The sequence below is a fragment of the Aythya marila genome (assembly GCF_965140915.1).
Source record: "Aythya marila genome assembly, chromosome: 7".
NCBI lineage: Eukaryota > Metazoa > Chordata > Aves > Anseriformes > Anatidae > Aythya > Aythya marila.
In genome coordinates this window covers 14566957-14585718 of record NC_139048.1, presented here as the reverse complement: position 1 = coordinate 14585718, position 18762 = coordinate 14566957, and the positions used below count along the sequence as shown (strand labels likewise).

The following is an 18762-nucleotide window of genomic DNA, read 5'->3' as shown; positions in this document are numbered from 1 at the left end:
GCTGTCCAGTGTTCACAAGGGTCTCACTGTGGGTGAGATGCTTGTCACATGGGAATCACCTTGTGAAGGAGCAGGCACCTCCTGAAAGGGGAATCTGCCTTTCTTCAGACCCCAGGACACTGAGGGCAGCATGCAGTACGTACCCACCTGTCTGCAGCAGCATCACCCACAAGATGTGTTACCAAAAAGCCCAGCTGCACTCTTCTGTGTTTATCTCCAAGCTCTGAGCCCTGAGGAAACCTCTTTGCCATTTTTCCAGCTGCAGTGCCAAGGGCGGTAGGGCAGCCCATGGCAAACCCCCCTACCGCTCCCCAGCGTGCCCTGAAAACACCCATGGGGGCAGGTACAGGTGCTGTAAGGTTCTTGCTCCATCACCTCCTTGCTGAGGTGCTGTGCAAGGGGTGAAGGACCCACATAACTCAGATTAACACTAGCCCCCCCCAGCCACTGTTATCCCCCTGCTCCTGCATCACCCGGCACGGCTCCGACATGCACCGGGGCTCGCTGCTGCACACTGCGGATCCAGGGGGGGGGAAGTTCACAGAGCTGCTCTTGCAAAAACCATTTATCAGCCAAACGGCTGTCCCTGGGGTATGTCAGTGCACACTGCAGCAGGTGTCCTGGTGTCACCAGCAGCCCCTGGGACAGCTGCAAGGGGTGCCACTGCTCCTCGTGTGGCAACAGAGGTGCCAGCCCTGGACACTCCACCAGGAGCCTCCAAACAAGGGACGTTTGCACCCCAGGGCAGCCTGCTTCACCTTATATCCCGGAGCCAGGAGCCAGCACTGAGGCATTTCAAAGCCTTCCTCCCACACTTGGAGACAGCTGATTCAGATTATGATTGGCAGCACTAGAGCCGTGTTTTATGTAAGCAAGCACATGGAGAGCAGGAACCAGCCCGCTGGATAGGAAGCGCTCTGTGCCATTTCCAGGCCAGCAGGGATCCCTGCAGGAGCAGGACTTCCCTGCAGCATCTGCAGGGGGGATGCAGGGCAGGACGCTGCCTTTCTGCAGAGGGGCACACGGCTGTGGGCTGTGCTGGGATGGAGAATGAGGAAAGTACTGGGAGCAGGGTTTGCACTGGTGCCCTGGATCCCAACCCTGTGGACCCCAATGTCACCAGTCCTTGCTCAGAAACACTGGCAGGGCTTAGCCAGGAGGGTGCTGGTGCTCAGAGCAGAAGGGAGTGCAGTCTGATGGTCTCCAGGAGCAATGTCAGTGCCTCCATCTCCTCCCAGGGTGCCCTGAACTTCCTTTTCCCAGTGTGTCTCAGAGAGTGTTTTGCTGTTAGGGATCCTTCTTCCTGGGTGTCTATGTAGTGATCGCCCTTCCATTTAAAGCCATTAGATGTGTATTCTCTTTTGACATCCCATAAAAGCAATCTTCCTGGTAACAAGGAGGCTGCCCCCTTGTGCATGTGCCTTTGGAAGCAGGGGGGAGGGTGCTGGTCCTTCAGCAGCCCTGGGTGCTGTCAGTGCTCTTCTGGGTGTAGCTGATGCTGGAGGAGCAGGGGACAGAGCACCAAGCCTGCAGAGGGGAGCCCAGGAGCTCCTAGGTGCATCCTAGGTGTGCTATCACAGGCATTGTGTCTGAGTCCCCTTCTGTGGGCTCTCAGTGCAGAAGGTGCTGCAAAACCATTGGTGTTTTGCTCCTGTCCCTTTGCATTCTGCTCCCAGCATCTCTCTTTCACCAGCAATAGATAAGCAAAACTTGCCGTGGTTTCTGCAGCATGTAATACTCTGTATGCAGGGTGCAACCGCCTCACACCACTCCAGAGACCAAAAGTATCTGCTAGACACAGCCACAGACAAAGGGTACAGGCAGGGTCTCTCCTTGAGGGAAAAAGGCTTCTTGGCGCAGGACAGGAGGATGTGGGCTGGGGCAGAGCTCCTGCCAGTGGTCTGACTCTCGCCTTCTTTTTTTCCTTCCAGTTACTACATCGATGGTCGGGTGGCCAAAGTGACCGACTTCCTGAAAACGCGCCTGCTAGACACGCTGTCCGACCAGATCAGGAAAATCCAGAAAGTGCGTGAGTGCAAAGGGTCTGCACGGCGAGAGGCCACGTGCCCACGGTGCTGCAGCTCAGCACCCCAGCCTGGCACCGCTCGGGGCTCCGTGGGGCTGGCGCAGCACCCAGGTGCTCGTGGGGAAGGACGGGGGCAGCCAACAGGAGTGCCCAGGGACAGGAGGGGAGATGGGGCAGCACCACGGCCAGCCCCGAGCAGGATGTGTAGGGCGTCAGGAGGGAAGGTGTGCCAGGATGAGGGCTGGACATGTGGGCAGGCGCTGCTGTGCAAAGCCTTTCTAAAGCAGTCCACTCTCTGGAGTCTTCCATCCAAAAAGGGAGCAGCATATAGAGTGAGTATCCTCCAAACCATGCTCCCCAGGAAGAGGAGAGGACCAGGAGGAACCAAATCAGCCAGATGATGACCACAGCCTTGCCTGCAGGGCAGTGGCTCAGGAGAGGACTCGTCCTGATCCCTGCTCTCTGCCCGTGCATAAAGCACTGCTTGCGACGCTGTGACTGCTGCAATTCCAGGGCGATGTTCGCTAGCAGAGAATCACGGTCACTATGAACAACTGTTTTTTTCCCCCAGTGATCGTGTTTTGACTGTGTTATAAAACCCAGCTGTTGCTGTGTCGCAGCCCGCAGCCCTGGCTAGCGCAGCGTGCAGTGAGCCTTCCCGTCCCCGCCGGCCAGGGATGGCTCCGGCTGGAGCCCCCATGCATGGGACGGGGGCTTCGAGGGGTCCCTGCTTTGTCTGCTGTAGGCACCAGGGCTGTGGCCTCGCCAGCACAGCTGCCAATCCAGTAGCTAATGAGGAACGCGTATTAATTGGGGAGGTGATTAAGGACTAGGGGACATGTCCGTCCGCTTGTCTTGTCTAGGTTTTCATCCCATACCAGTCACCACGCTGCTGTAATTCCTGCAGGGAGAGACCATAGGATGAGTAAACAACTCGAAGAGGCCCCGGGAAAGGGGATGTGATGGTCGGCACAGCAAAACTGGGGGAGAGGAGCTGCTTGCCGAGTCCTCCAGCACAAGCTGGGAATGAGCCCGGCATGCGGGTGATCCTCCCATGGCAGGGAGCACAGGATGGGCATGGGGGCAAGCACGGGGCATCACCCCACCCTGCTCCTGCATGGAACCGGTGGCATGTGTCCCATGTTGGCTATGGGGCCACCATGGGGAAGGGCAGGAGACAGCCAGGGTGCATTCATGGGCAGCTGGGTGGTGACAGCCCGGCAGGATGGGGCACGAGCTCTGGGGGTCCCTGGTCCCCATCCAGCCCCCAGCCCACAGCAGCGAGGAGCTGCCCGCCATCGGGTCTGGGAGAGGGAAGGGCTCTCTCGGGAATGCCAGTGTGGCTGAGCGAAAGCACAGCGCTGGGTGCTAATAGCCTCCAGCTTGGCTTTGAGTCCGTGCATCCTGCCGGGGCTGATTAGAGCAGCTGGGCTTGTCCACTTCCCTGTTTTATTGCTTCCTCTCCGACTGGGGAAGGTGGCGGGCTTAGATAATTACAGGCAGGATGCCAACACCTCTGGGGCTTCAGTCAGGGATGTCGACTCTCGCAGGCTGTGAGTGGGAGGCAGCCCAGAGCTGGCGTATTTAACAGCTTTGAGGGATCCCAGTCCATCCAGCACATTCCAGCACTCCTCACTAATGGGGCAGGATCCGTCAGGCTGCGCAGCGCGCTCCTCGGGCCGTGGGGCTTGCAGACATCTGGCTGAGGGAGCTCGTGGCCCGGCCTGGAGAAGCGGGGTTGTCAGAAAGGAGAGGGTTTGTCGCATGGTGCCGCAGGTTGTTCGGGCTGGGAGAGGGCAGCTCCTGCCACCTGAGCTGTGTCGTTGTGCCCAGCATCTCGCTGGGGCTCTGAGGGGTGGCAGCGTGCCTGGACATGGACATCCCGGCTGTGCCAGGGACCCTACAGGTGGTGAAGTGGTCCCTGCTTAGCCGTGGTGCTGCCATGCTTGGGGACAGCCACTGTAGTTCCCACCATGCCTTCAAGGGGCTCCAGCACTTGCCCATGATTCTTGAGCCCTTGATGCTCTCGTGCTTGGCTGTGGTGCCATGTCCCATGCTGCAGAGAGCGTGTGGGTGCTCCCATGCTGGCAGCCACATCCCCTCCCATCACACGCTGCCAATGTGCCAACACACAGTCCCCACCTTGGACATAGCCATCCCGTGCTGGAGACAGCAAACCATGCCCTCCCCGGGGCACAGGAGTGAGGTCTCGTGCTTGCCTTTGTCTCTTGCACAGGTCGTGAACACCTACACGCCGGGCAAGAAGATCTGGCTGGAAGGCATTGGCGCTACCTCGGCCGGCGGCATGAACAACCTCTCCGACTCCTATGCGGCCGGGTTCCTGTGAGTACCGCCCGCTCCCCAGCACCAGGGCGCTGCCACCTGGGTGGGTGCTGCAGCCGGGGGGTCAGCCCTGTGCACAGAGCCCCCCTGCACGCTGCTTCGTGCCCCAGCAGCAGTCTGGGTGCTGCTCTTTTCTCCGTAGCATCCCTATGACCTGTCTGCCCCGCTGCTCTGTGGGTGAGGGGGCTGCTGGGGACCCCACGACAGTACCCCCAATGTGCACACAGGGTGTGGGAGGGAAGGAGAGGCTGTGACCTGAGCTCCCCAAATCCGGGGCTTGCACCCCATGACCCTACCACCCTCTGCCAGCTCAGGAGCACCCGTGCCCTCTTCCCACTGCAGCCTCATGTCCTTGCATGTGTTCACTCCCTCCTTTGCTCCCTGGGCATTTGCATCTCTCCAGAGCACAGGGTACAGGCTCTGGTCTGGAAAACATTTTCCCTGCTCCCCCCGGTTGCAGGTGGCTGAACACGCTGGGCTTGCTGGCCAGCCAGGGCATTGACGTGGTGGTGCGGCACTCCTTCCTCGACCACGGCCACAACCACCTGGTGGACCAGAACTTCAACCCCCTGCCGGTAGGTCTGCCCGGGGGCACTCGCAGAGATGCACCCTTCTTGATGTGTATTTTTTTTGGGGGGGGCGGTCTGGTTTTTCTCTTCCCTGCACAAAGAGCAATGTGTTGCCTTTGTCCCTGACCCCTCTCGCAGACGCCTGGCTTCACCACAGAGAGATCCAGGGCACAGCTGAGGATCCACCTCTGCTTGTGGCCTGTTTGAACTCAGCTCGCAAATGAATTTTTCCAGATCCATTCCCTTCAGTGTTAATAGGAGGCATTAGTTAATGTCAAGCGCAGCATGTTGGAGGCAGATGGGGGAGCATTGCCACTGTGCCTGGAACTTCATCCAGTGCCCAGGGCTCGGGATTGTGGCAGGGAGGATGGTGACACCGTGGTGGCACCAGTTAGGATGGGAGACAAGGAGCAGGGCACAACGGGGACGGGCTGAGGGACAGCCCCAGGCAGGTGCACGCGGCAGGATCAGTGCCAGCCCCATTGCTGGCCTGGGGACAGCAGGGTTGGAGCCTCAGCCCCCACTGCAGGGCTCTGAAACTGAGCTGAAGGGCACGCATGGCTTCACACGGGGCAGCAGCTCTCAGCAGTGCCCTGCAGCATCCCTCGATCTTCAAAAACTCCTGGGCAGCTGGGGCTTCCCATGCAGAGGGTGCTAATAAAGAAAGCATATGCAAAAGCCTTTTAAAAGCAGCAGGTTTCCTTTTCATCTGTTTTTTGTTTTTTCCTTTTTTTTTTCCCCCCTTTGGTCTAGTAAATCCCCCACCTTGTAAGCGGAGAAGCTGGCAGGGCGGCTGGGTGCTCTGCACGCCCCGGGAAGGAATTTATGGGGTTGCTGCAGGGCAGCGCCAGGGGAGGAGTTCAGGGAATAAACCCCGGGCTGGCAAAGACAATGAAGGTATTGAGAGTAGATCGTGCCGTTGTTTTAAAGGTAGTTTTCCCAATAAATTAAACACCCCTCACAGCCGCTTCCTCACTCCCCCACATGCTTCAGAGCAGATCCTCTTCCCACCTCGCAGCACCGTGATTTTGTACAAGTGCCAGTGTTGCTCCCCAGGCCCCTTCCCATGCTTCAAAAGAGCCACGAGCAGGTGCAAATTGGTGCTGGGCTTCAAAGCTGCAGACATGAAAAAAGCCCAGCGAGACCAGACCGTGACCTGCACCGAGGCGCAGCGGCTGCAATTTTCCCGTGGGAGCTATCAGCGGGATGAAAGCGGCTGGATGTACCTGTGCGGGGTCACCGGGCTCTGAAACCCAATCTGCCCGTCAGCGGCCGGGACAAAGGCTTTTCCAGCAGCAGGCTGGGTGTGAGTTAGCTGGCTGCTGAGAGAAGGGCAGTGGAGTTTCAGGATGCAGGTCACCCCAGGTGCCCATCCACCCTCTCCAATGGGCTTCTCTTGGGACTATTGGGGTACTGAACAGGAGAAACAGGCTGGCACGAAGTGCCTGGACAGGGCACGGATGAGATCAGCCTGGGGAATGTGAATGCTTCTGCTGACCTTAATGCAGCTGATCTCAAGTGCTTTAATGCCTTGTTATTTCTGAGGGAATTTGTTCAGCTATTGGAGAGCTTTTTCTTCTTGAGCGACTGGGGCAGCCAGCCGTAAAATAATCAGGGCTTGACTGCGTGGCACGTGCTTGAGAAGCCCTTCACACAGAGCCCCTGGCCCGTATGTAAGGCTGTCTGCACGCACCTAAACCCATCCAAACGTGTGTGGGAGCACAGAGTGGAGGGAGCGAGGGCAGCAGCCCGCTGACATTCACCCTTCACAGGGCAGTGAGTTTGAAAAGCCCGTCTGGCATTTAGTGGCTGTATGCTCTTTTTAGGCACACTGTGCGTAATGCTTCCCCCTGTCTAATATCACTCTGAAACAGTCCTGAATGATGCAAAGCATTTATTCCATTGCAAAGCCCCCCCAGGTAAGTGCAAGCTCTCTCTTTGGGTTGTTAGAGCATGTTAAACACCCTTTTAGATGCTCCTCCATGTAGCACCCCCCTCTTTTTTACCCATCCTTACTGCTGATTCCTGTTCCCTTAATGCACAGGGAGAAGTGCTGTGAGGTTATAGCTATGTGTGGAGAAGTTGGGGCATGTTTCTGGGTAGGGCCACAGCGATTCCAGCCTCACGGGAAGGCCAAAGCTGAAATCCTGACTTACATCTCCCAATAACATGGCCCCTCTCAGACCTTCTCCCAAAGACTGTAGATGGTGCGACACTTGGCTCTCCCGCCTTAGGTAGATGCTAAAGCTTCTTCTCTGTCTGTAACCTTAATACACAGCATACAGAGGCATGCGAAAGGCCCCAGGGCTGGCAGGGTGAAGCGATGGCAAAGGCTGCCTGCTCAGCTGTAGCAGCAGCAGACAGGGTAATGCTGTGGGGGAATTGATGGCGTCCTTGGGAGAGCAGCGCAGCGGTGCACAGTGCTCTGCCTGCCGGGGCCGGGATGCTGCGGGTGATTTTTCACCTCCTCTGCTTAGCCCACAGGCACTCGATGGGAAAGTTACTGTCTGTCCTGGAGGGTGGAGGCCCCTGGAGGTCTCTGAGTTTGTACCAGGTCTGGCATTGAGGTGGTAGACCCAGTGCCAGTGCTGGGAGCAGGGCTCCCGGCCGTGCTCCCTGCCTGCAGCACATACACATCCCCGCTGCGCTCGTTGGCTGAGCTGCCTTGGCTGGCGGCACTGCTCCGTGCAGCTGGAGGTCCTGGCCTCCCCCCGGCCAGAGCATCTCCTGCCTCATGCAGCACAGGAGGGAGCCCCCAGCCAGGGCTGTGGGGGACACATCCTCTCCCCCTGCACCCAGCCTGGCCCCACTGCCCCATGACCACGTGCACCCACCCCAGGGCAAAGTGGAGACCCAGCATCTGGGTCCTGCAAATGCTCCCTCTCCCACCTCCCAGCCCCACCAGCTGGCTGTGGGGCCGTGGGGCTCAGCCACACCACAGCACTGACCCGTCTGCACGTTCAGCACTGAGCCACCCCGCTGCCAGGGTCCAGGACCCTCAGCTCGGGGCCGCCCGAATGGGGCCGCGTGGCGCTGGGCGCTGCACAGGCAGAGGGGAAGGCAGCGTCCCAAGGCAGGGAGTGACGGAGGGTGGGGAGAGGGAGCTGGTCCAATGGAGCTCGCACACAGATGGAAGCTGTTCCTCAGGGCCATAAATCTGCAGCGCGGGTGTCTGGCACCCCCATCTGCCCCGCACACTGGAGCACGGGCTCTCGCGCGAGCGACGCCTGCAGACAGGGAAGGGATGGGAGATGCCTCGTGTGGGACGTGGGCTATGGCTGCGGGACCGAGGGATGAAACCCCAGGCAGATCGAGTGCGAGCGAGGGAAGGGCTCTCCCAGCACAGCTCCAGCCAGAGAGCTGTCCTCTGATGGGCAGAGGGGAAATGGTGCCCTGCAGACGTCCCCAGTGAGCTCCCAAACCACGGGTGGGGGCTGCCCAGTGCAGGTCCGAGGGGCTGAGCACCCCTCTGCTGCCTTCAGCCCTGTGCCATGTGCCAAGGACTGCGGCATCCCCTGCTCATCCCCGCCCTCCCTGCACTCAGTCTTCCAGGACCTCTGAGCCTGCTCTGAGGCTCCTTTTATCTGCAAACAAGGAGACAGATTTAAAGCGCTTACTCTCTGCTCGCTGTCACATTGGGTTAAGGGGCCTTTCCCTCTTCGTGCGCCATAAAAAAAAGCCTCTGAAGTGCGTATGCTTGGACTCTCAAACGCTTCAAAGCCACACTGCTGCTTGCAGCTCGGCCCCCAGACGCTGGGGCTGTGGGACACGTGCAGCGAGGAGCCCCTCTGTGCACATGCTGTGCGCCCAGCCACCCCGTGCCACCCACCAGTGGGGACAGCAAGGCGCTCCCCAGGGCAGTGCGCGCTTGCCAGCAGAGCAGAGGGAGGTAGCGTGATGGTGAAGAGCAGCAGAAGAACAGAAAACAGCAAAACAATTTGCATTTGGTTCCCAACACATCTGATCCTGCAGCTCGGCTCCCTTCCTGCTGCCTCCATGGCCTGGACCCTGTTAGGGAGAGGTGATGACAAAGAGGGGTCTGGCTGCTCCTCCAGATGCTCTGCTGGCCGGGAGGGAGCTGCCTTGCTAGGAGACAGCACACAAAGGGCAGCGTTGACCAAGGGCTGCTTCAACCATGCCCAGGCAGTCTCTCCCTTCTGTGCCATCAGTTTTCAGCAGTGATTCCCATGGTTGCCACACTCGCAGCCTGGATTTTGCCTTAACGTCAGCGTGTGGCCTTTTCCTTTCCCTAACCACTAGGAGATACTCAGTCTGCAGGGGTGGACAGGAGCCAGCCTGAAAGAAGCCCCCATAAGCACACAGGGTGGGCAATGCAGCCGCAGCAGCAACTCTCCTGCCCCGTGGAGATGCTCCAGCCCTGGCCAGGGCAGCTGGTGCCCACCTGCTCCCCTCTGCTCCTCAGCAGAAGGGCGCTGGGCAAGAAGCACCGTCCAAGAAGCACGCCGAGGACATGTGTAATGTTAAAAGCTGCATCGGCGCAGCCGTGCTGGAGCAGCAACCAGCCGCGTCTTGAACAGGATGCAAGGACCTCCGCAGGGAGAGAGCTCTGGATGCTGAAGATCCTTTAATCTAGTGGAAAAAGAAAGAATGAGAACCACTGGTTGGAAGCCGAAGCCAGACAAATTCAAGCTGAAAGTAAGGGTTGTTAACAGCGCGGATGTTTAGCTGCTGGAACGGGCTCCATGGGAAGTGGCGGCTTCTCCACCCCGCCAAGCCTCCCGAACCACGGTCACTGCTTCCCTGGAAGGTGCTTTTGCCAAAAACAAGCCATCAGGCTCAGCAGAGGGATGAAAGGGCGAGCTCCTCTGTCCTGCGAGATGCGGGAAGCCAGATCCCTTATCTCCGTAAGGGTGCTTGGGCTGTAAGAATGCAGATTGTGGTGCAGGAATGGAGCAGGCTGTGGAAACCTGAGCATGCCTGAGGGACAGAGGAAGAGGTTGGATGGGTTTAGAAAAGGGAAGAAGCAAGGGGAAGAGGAGAAAAACGTGAGTGCTGACGGTGATGTGGGGCAGACTGGGCACCGTGGGGTCAGCAGTGTCCATCTCAGGTGTCCAGCTGCCTCTGCTGCTTGCAGAGGGGCTGCAGGTCTGGGACTCGAGTTTTTAGGCTATGGCAACCTCTTCTCACATGTGCAGATTGCGCAGTTGGACACACTCAGACAGGCTGTAAAGCTGCTTTGCTGCCTGTAGGACAGATCACAGGGATACGCTCCTGCACCCCTCGTAGCGGCCCTGGAGGCAGGAGGATCTGGTTAGCAGGTCTGTCTGAAGGGCTGGCTAATCAGCCACATTTCCAAAAGCTTAAGCTTCTAAAAGCTCCTGCAATGAATTAAAACGTGCAAAGAGATAAAGGGGGACCCTCTGGGCTTTCTCTGTCTGGTGGAAAGCTCTCGGGCCTCCGCTGGCCCCGTGGCACTCAGAAGATGTGGCTGGCCCGAGCCCCACAAATCAGCCCGCGTGAGACAACGGCCCTTCCTGCCCGTAAATCAGCCATCCCGGCCAGGAGACCTCCTGATGTGCAGGGCGGCTTTGTTCAGGTGCTCCTCGCCTGCAGCTCCAGGGAGGGCTGTAGCAGCAGCACTGCTTAATGGGTCTGCAAAGTAATTAAAGCAAGAAAGCTCCCTCGGATCCCTGGGGACTAATAGCGGACCAGATTCCTTTCTGCTATTCCTCCTCTAACGTTACAGCTGTATAAATGGCTCACAGCAGGAGCCCTCGGCAACTCCAAAACCCCAGTGCTCCCCGCGGTGGGGCTGGCTGGAGCCAAGCACTTCTCCGGACGTTGCCGCTCCATGCAGGGCTCCCTGCACCAGGCTCTGGTGGCTCACTGCAAGGTGGCAGAACTTCCAGGGCATGTGGCAGGGGAAAAAGCCACCCTGGTGGCCACCAAGATGGGCTTCAAGACCAGCTTCTTCCCAAGTTGGTAACCATTTGAACAGGAGAGAAAAGGAGCCATAGCCGCAGGTGCCCAGCAGCCCCGATGGGATTTTAATTGGGGCTCGCTCCTGTAAGTGGTCAGAGCGGCCCCAGAGCAGCTGGGGAAGTGCCCGCGCCCAGTGGTTTTGTGTTCGTCATGCTAGGTGCGTGTGCAATTCATCATCCAAATACTCAGTGTCACCAGCTCCTGGTAATTTATTGCAAGGAACATGATTTTGGCCCCTGCCGCAAGCGGGCTTGCGATGACGCGAAAAGCTGCAGCTGTCTTCAGCGCTTCCCTGCAGCAAGCTGGATAGCTCGAGCTCCTCCGGGTCTGCAGAGAAAGGCTCCTCTTCCAGCCCCTGGGTCATTTTTCTGGCCCTCCTTTGAACTCTCTTTGGTATTTCCACATCCTTCTCGAAACATAGGTTTCAGAGCAGGGTATCGCTGCTCTCCCTCTCCTCGTGCAGGTGCTGGAGGGACACATCAGTCCCCACACCGCCCTGAGCATCCCTGCCAGGGCAGTTGGAAGCTGTGGCACCAAGGGCTCTGCTAAGCCACAGCTTTCAGGGGAGCATTTTACCCCACAGGCAATGGCTGCACCAAAATAATTCCCTCTGCCTTGAAGACATCCCACGCTGTGCAGAACAGCTCACTGCTGCTCACTGCCTTACTGTCTTGTGGCATCTGCACGTGCTCCTCAGCTGCACCCGAATCTTCAAGGGTGGCCACCAAGTCCCCATGGAGACAATTTGAGTCCCTGGCCGTGGCCTCCGTCGCCCCTATAATTTGTAGGCAAAGGCAGCATCTCGCTGTTGGGAATGTGCAGAGGAGGCGAGAAACCCCACCGGGCTGCTAGGGAGAATTAAGAGCCTGAGCTAACAGGTAGCTCGGGGCGCTGAACTCATTTATTTTCAGCTCACGACCGTGGGGCTAAACACCGCGATCTGTGTTCACCTTTGGCCTCGCCATAAACCCGGGTAATTACTCATCTGTAACGACGCCTGCTAACCAGCACGGCTCCCCGGGGAGCCCTCAGTGCGCCAGGCGCTGCTTATCCTGCCAGCAGCACGCCCGAGCAGGGTGAGCAGCCTCCTGCGATGGGGGAAGGCTGGCAGGCACCAAACCTCGGTGCACAAGGGATGTGCTCACCTCTGCCCACACCCTCACCTCCCCCCTGGGGCCCTGGGTTTGCAGAGGAAGCACTGGCAAGGCTGGTGTGGCACAAAGCCCCGTGGTTTTGGCCGGGAGCAGCGAGAGATGGGCAGGAGGAGGCTTTTCCTCCAGCCCTGTGGCTAAAGCTGAGCCAGCAAAGGGAAGTGGGTTTGGACATCCCTATGCTGGGACAGGCGGCACTGCTGGCACGGAGCAGCCTGCTCCAGCAGGTGGGTGAACTCTGGGGCTGCTCCCACAGGCTGCACCCAGGGAAGAAGCATGACCCCGCTTGCACACCACGCAGCAGAGGCTCTGTGTCCCCGGTGTCACCCGCGGTGCCTGGAGCAGTGGCAGGGACCGAGCCCCAGCGACTGCAGCCTGAGACTGCCCCTTCCCTTCCCACAACCCTGCTTCATTTACCGCACACCTCCCAGCTTCTGCAGCGGATGAGTGGGGGGCCCTGCAGACGGCGGCCGCCGTCACTGCACAGCCTCGCCTCCCTCCCCGGGGCTTGGGGCCCATCCTGTGTGCTGAGCGAGGCCGTGCCCTGCGGGAAAAAATAGTATGTGGTGACGTAATTAAAGGCTGCATCATTAAGGCATGTGTGCAGGGGCTCAACGTTTCCCATTTCTTGAGCGCTTTGGCTTCCCCGCGCTATGGTCATGGGTGCTTAACTCCAAGGGAGGATCTAAAAGAGGAGAAATTCCTCTGGGAAACTGAGCGCCCTGAGCATTCCCCAAGTCAGCGTGCCATCAACGTAGCTGGAGAGCATGGGAGAGCTCTGGGGCTACAGAGAGTGGGGTAGAAGGGGACCTGTGTGCTCGGTGAAGGCACGGACTTCATAGACATCATCGTCCCACGTGTGTGCAGTGTGGGTCTGCAGCTGGGCTACGTGCGGGTCCATGGGACTGTGATATGGCACCGGTGCTGCTCCCCTCCGAGCCCCACAGCCCAGCCAAAGCCAGGCTCCTTTAGAGGACAGCGGTGTCTCTTGGTGTGGGCAAAGCCATGTATGCCTTCCTTAATCTCCTTCCCAAAAACTGCTATGCCATTTTGGCTTGATCTGTGCAAAAAAAATAAAAAAGCTCACCCCAGAGGCAGATGTCTGGCACGGAACATTTTCACCCAAACAGCCCCAAACTCTGCTAGGCTGCAAGTGGGGAAAGCAGCCTCTCCTGGGCTGGTGCTGCTGACTGTCCCCTCTGCCCCGCAGGACTACTGGCTGTCCCTGCTCTACAAGCGGCTCATCGGACCCAAGGTCCTGGCCATCCACGTGGCCGGGCTCCAGAGGAAACCCCGGCCGGGCAGGGTGATCCGCGACAAGCTCCGCATTTACGCCCACTGCACCAGCTACCACAAGTAAGTTGGGATGGGGCGAGGGGGTCTGGGGTCTGTGGGGGCCGGGGGGAGCCCACGCCTGGGAACGGGGACGGCGGGGGACGGAGCGGTGGCTGCGGGGCAGCCCCGGCAGCAGAGATCAAGGGGGTGGATTTCACGAGGGGCCCCCCGGTCGGTCGGGTTACCCGCCTGGCCGCAGTGCCGGGGAGCCCGGCCTGGTTATTGTTTCGCTGATAAGGGCTTTCAAAGCGCCCCAGCGAGCAGGGGGGAGCAGCCACCTCCTCCGCAGACACAAGTTGCTATTGTGGAGGAGGAGAGGCTGTTTCTTTACACAGTCCAGATGCTTTCAACATGCCTCCAGCTCGGTAGGAAACCTTGTCCAGTAACTGACAGGTGCAAAGTGCTTTATAGCCTTTGTTTGGGGCTGTCTGATTAGGCAGGGACAGAGGATCAGTGTCTGGAGCTGTCAGTCCAGTGCCCGGGGCAGCGGGGGCAGACGCCACTCACGCACAGAGCTCCTGTCCGTTCTCAGCCTCCTCCTTGCGAGGCCCTGGGGGGCTGCGCCGGGACCACCACCCCTGCTGTGGGCACCAGCACAGCACCACCTCGAGCTGTGGCACCCCTGGCTGAGGAGAGCAGGGGATGGTTGGAAAGGTGTCACGATGGGGAGGTGGCATCTCCCCATGGAGGGGCAGCCAGGGTGGCAGCATCCCATGCAGGTGGCTGCAGAAGGCTGGTTCTCACACAGACACCCCCAAGCCCTTTTCTCAGAGGTGACACCCCCAGGCCACGTGCCAGCACACCCCTCAGCTCCCGCTCTCCCCTTCGCAGCCACAACTATGTCCGGGGGTCCATCACCCTTTACATCATCAACCTGCACCGCTCCCGGAAGAAAATCAAGCTGGCGGGGACGCTGCGGGATAAGATCGTCCACCAGTACCTGCTGCAGCCCTACGGCAAAGACGGGCTCCACTCCAAGTAAGTGCCACGCTTACGGCTGGCTCCGCCACCGCCACCCCGGCCCCGATGCCCTGACCCTGTTCTGGCCCCGCAGGTCGGTGCAGCTCAACGGGCAGCCGCTGGCCATGGTGGACGATGGGACCCTCCCCGAGCTAAAGCCTCGTCCGCTGCGGGCCGGCCGCACCTTGGTCATCCCCCCGCTGACCATGAGCTTCTACGTGGTGAAGAACGTGAACGCGCTGGCCTGCCGGTACCGATAGCCCACGGCGCAGAACGGAGCCGGCAGCCCCGCTCCTGCCCCACGCACATCCCCGGGACACGCTGCCTCCTGGGCAGCCCGCACGGCCCCGCGGGGGCTCCGCACCGCGCCCTTCGGCCTCGCACCCTTGGACGCCCTCCTCCTCGGCAGCCTCCTCCAACCCGTGGCCAAAAACGCTCCGCTCTGCCCGGCCGGAGCCGCTGCGACGGCGAACTGGGGGGGGGCAGCGGGGCCGCAGCGAGAAGCCCCGGGGCTCCCGGGGAGGGCTGGGGGCCGGGCCCCGCTCCGGAGGCGCCGTGGGCGGCCAGCCCAGCGCGGGCACCCTCCCCGGAGCCTCGCAGCAAGCGCATGGAAGCAGCTCCCTCTGCTGCCGCTCGGCCGCTGCGAGCGCGGCACGGCCTGGACCAGCGCGGGGATGCTGCGGGGATGCTGCGGGGGTGCTCCGGGGATGCTCCGGGGGTGCTGCGGGTCGGCCCGGGAGGAGGAGGCGGCCGGCTCTGCCCCGGGCCGTGCGGGCAGGGCTCGGGCCCACGGCTGTAAATGTTGGTAATTAAATTAATGAGGCCCGCAGCGGAGAGCCCGGAGGCAGGGGGTGCGCGCCCCGCGGCGGGGAGCTCCCGGCCCGAGCGGGGATGGCGGAGCGCTGCCCGCCGGTACCGGGGGTGCGGGCTGGAGCAGCCGGGACGCACCGGGACGGGACGGGACGGGACGGGACGGGAGGGGTAATAAAGCTGGGCTGTCCACCGCCACGGCCTCTTCTGTCCGCGGCGGGGCGGCAGCGGGGCGGCACGGAGCATCCCGGGGCGGCACCGGGAGCGCCACCGGGAGCGGCACCGGCACGGGGAGCGGGGCACAGCCGGTCCCGGCCGTGCAGGGTTACGCCGGGCCACCGGGGGCGCTGCACGCGTGGGCGCGGCGGCCACGGGCGGCGGAGCAGGAAGCGGCGCGGGGCGGGCGGAGCCGCGGGGTCCCGGTGCTGCGGGGTCCCGGTGGCACGGGGGGGGGGCACCATGCGGTGCGTCCTGATCGCCAGCAGCGCCGCCGAGCTGCTCTTCTACTGGGCTGATGCCGCCTTCCTCCGACGGCTCCAGCCGCCCGCCGCTGCCGCCGTGCAGGTGGGGCGGGACGGGACGGGGATGGACGGGACGGGACGGGACGGGACGGGATGGACGGGACCGGGCGGGGAGCACCGGGGGCAGGGGCAGGGCGCGGAGCTGGGATGGGGCAGGGGGTGCGGGGGTCCCGGGGTGCTGAGCCGGCCGTGCGCCCCAGGGCCCGGCGGTGGAGGACAGCCTGAACACGCTCTTCGCGCCCCTCATCATCTCCTGCACGGCGCTGCTGGAGAAGCTGTCGGACACCTACACCTGCTTCAGGGCCGAGCACGGGCAGCACCTCCACGTCCTGCACATGGTAGGGTAGAGCAGGGCAGGGGGAGCCGGGGAGGGGGGCGTCCAGCCCGGGTCTGACCCCGCTGCGTGTTGCAGTTTGGGGATTGCTTGTACATCGCAGTCAACGGCGACGGGACGGAGAGCGAGGACGACCTGCGCAGGACGCTCTTCGTGCTGCGGCGCCTGGTGGAGGCTCACTGCGGCCTCGTCACGCTCGACTCCCACCTCATCCGCAAGGAGTGAGCGGGGACCACTGGACGGGGCGGGCTGGGGCATGGGGGTCCAGGGAGCTGTGAAACGGGGCAGCTGGGAGCACATCTTGTAGCTGAGACCCTCCCATACAGTGGGATCCCCTCCTGCTATCTCTTTGCTGGGCTGCCGTTTGGGTTTGGGGGTGTCCACCCGCCTGGGGTGGTGATGTCCCACGCGTGGCTCATGCTCTGGGGCCATGGCAGGTTGCGGCCGATGGATTCGGAGCAGCGGGAGCGCGTCTGGAGCCTGCTGCGGGGCCTGCTGGAGACCTACCTCCGCCTGCGAGAGGAGGACCAGAGCTTTGCCGTGGAGGTACCGTGCGTTGGGACCTGCTGGTCACAGCCCAGGGATGCCCCCCAGGCTGGCAGGGTGTGATGCTGCGTGGGGTCACAGCATCTGGGGCAGGGTTCTTTGTAGGGAGCCCCCCAAGCCCTGGGGTGCACGGGGGTAGGGAGCAGCCCAGGCCTGCCCTGGGGCTGTGTGGCTGGGTCTGGGGGGGCTCAGCCCCCTCCCTGCCATGCCACAGGCCGTGGAGCGGCTGATCCACCCCCAGCTGTGCGAGCAGTGCATCGAGTTCCTGGAGAGGCAGGTGGTGCAGTACATCAACGCCAGCCCCGAGCGCGGCGGGGACGAGGTGGGCCATGCCTTCCTCCTGGTGCACACCAAGCTGCTGGCCTTCTACTCCAGGTGCGCCCAGCCCCGGCCCCACCAACCCTCCCGGGGCAGCTCACCACCCCTCCTGACCCCTCCGTTTGCCGTTCCGCAGCCGCAATGCCAGCTCCATCCGCCCCGCCGACCTGCTCATCCTCATCCTCCTGGTGCAGGACCTGTACCCCAGCCAGAGCGCCGAGGAGGAGCTCGGCTCCCAGGTGCTGGGCAGCGACTGGGGAGCCCCTGGGGGGCTGACATCTTGGGGGCCAGGGCTTGATTTTCTTCCTCTTATCTCGGAAGTCTGAAGCAGGGAAGGTGTTGCCTCACGGACCCAAGAGAAGCGAGAGCATCCCCGTGAGCAGCCCCAGCTCCCACGGAGCTGCAGAGAAGGAGTCAGACGATCAGGTGAGAGTGGGTGGCTGCCCCAGGGCCCGGGACTTTGGGAGCTGCAGCGTGGGATGCTGGTGGTGCTGCCCGCACCGGAGCTGTGCCTGCAGGCCACGGCTGATCCAGCCCCTCCTGGCTGGCAGGACACAGACGATCTCTCCACGCCCGAGGTTTACTACACACCCCAGCCCTCGCCGGGCAGACACAGCACGGGTGAGTGCCTGGCTGGGAAGGAGCCGTGCACCGGTCCTGCAGCCCCACAGGGGGACTGGGGAGGTGTGGGGGACTGGCAGGGAGAGCGGAGCTGCTGCGTTCCCTGCAGGCAGTGAGAGCTCATCCGAGAGCCCTGAGCCGGCGGCTGCTGGGGATGCAGACTCTGCGGATGTCCAGGTGAGTGTGGGCAGAGACTTGCTCCCGGGTCCGTGCCTCCCAGGCCTGGCATGGTGCTCTCTGCTGCCTCTGCTCCTCGCCACTTATCCCTCACGAGCAGCCTCCCCTCTGTGTGCTGCTCTTTCGGGATTCCTGGGCGCTTCCCTCACTGCCGATGTTTTGCTGTGTGGCCCCTCCAGCTTGCTCAGTTCGGCTGTGCCTGGCTGCAGCTCTCAGGACGTTGCTTCTGCCCCCGTGTCCCTGCAGGAGGTTCTGGGTTGGTGCGGGCTGGCTCGTCCCCACAGGGGGCTGAGCATCCCTGATCTCTGCCCAGGTGGCAGAGGACCTGCTCCAGACCTTGGAGCCCCTGGTTCCTGAAGCTTCAAACCCCAGGAGGATCTTCCTGGATGTCAACATGCGGGACGGCTACTGCCCCTTGCTGCCCCACACCATGCACTGCCTCCCGCTCTGGCCGGGCATCTCCCTCGTGCTGCTGACCAAGGTGAGCTGTAAGGTGCAGGCAGCAGAGCTGGGCTGGGTCCTGCCTCACCCCTCTCCCTCCTCTCCAACAGGGCCCTACGACCCACGTGGCCGTCACCTTGCACCAGCTGCTGGATGGGTTTTTGCTGCTGGAGAAGAAGCTGGAAGAGGGGCAGGAGGTGGGAGCCGCCCGCAGCTTCCCTTTCCTGGCCGAGCTGCGGCAGCGCATGGACAAGTTTGTGAAGAAGCTGAGCGGGCAGGACGTCCAGGTGGGAGCGGGGATGCAAGGACCCCATCCTTCTGTCCCGCTGGCCAGGCGCTGAGCCCTGTCTCTGTAGTTGCAGAACGCCTGGGTGGAGTTCAAGAACAAGATCTTCTCCCGCAGCGAGCCTGGGAGCAGCCTGGAGTGAGTACGGGGTGGGGGGGGATGCCTGCAGCCCCCAGGGATTTCCCTTTTGTGCTGAACACAAACCAAAAGCGTGTCCCCTTTGTCCTCCGACCCAGGCTGCTGCAGGCTGTGGGCATGGTGAAGCGGCAGCTCTGCTCCGTGTACCGCCAGCTCTTCCTCAGCTCCGCCAGCCAGAGCCTGTCGCAGGGCCTGCGGGACCGTGCCCAGAAGCTGATGAGGTGAGGGGGGTACCCGCACCCC

The 18762-nt window shown here is 61.7% G+C and overlaps 2 protein-coding genes across 3 annotated transcripts in view; both read left to right on the top strand.

Annotated features, from left to right (window-relative positions):
* The window catches only part of HPSE2 (heparanase 2 (inactive)), a 97490-nt gene extending 82208 nt beyond the window's left edge, over positions 1 to 15282 (top strand). For both annotated transcript variants that reach the window (XM_082765330.1, XM_082765329.1), the window contains 6 exons: positions 1932 to 2025; positions 4263 to 4369; positions 4830 to 4944; positions 13243 to 13388; positions 14199 to 14345; positions 14422 to 15282. In XM_082765330.1, coding sequence (XP_082621456.1) covers positions 1932 to 2025; positions 4263 to 4369; positions 4830 to 4944; positions 13243 to 13388; positions 14199 to 14345; positions 14422 to 14587 — 775 coding nt within the window. In that variant the 3' untranslated portion in view covers positions 14588 to 15282. The remainder of the gene's footprint in view (positions 1 to 1931; positions 2026 to 4262; positions 4370 to 4829; positions 4945 to 13242; positions 13389 to 14198; positions 14346 to 14421) is intronic.
* A 280-nt stretch (positions 15283 to 15562) lies between these two features.
* HPS1 (HPS1 biogenesis of lysosomal organelles complex 3 subunit 1) lies at positions 15563 to 17654 on the top strand. Its single transcript, XM_082764730.1, is given in 10 exon segments — positions 15563 to 15701; positions 15859 to 15996; positions 16071 to 16213; positions 16430 to 16538; positions 16753 to 16883; positions 16885 to 16913; positions 16993 to 17095; positions 17178 to 17282; positions 17408 to 17477; positions 17587 to 17654. Coding segments are annotated over 8 exon segments (816 nt in total). The 5' UTR covers positions 15563 to 15596; the 3' UTR covers positions 17236 to 17282; positions 17408 to 17477; positions 17587 to 17654.
* Positions 17655 to 18762: the final 1108 nt, after the last annotated feature.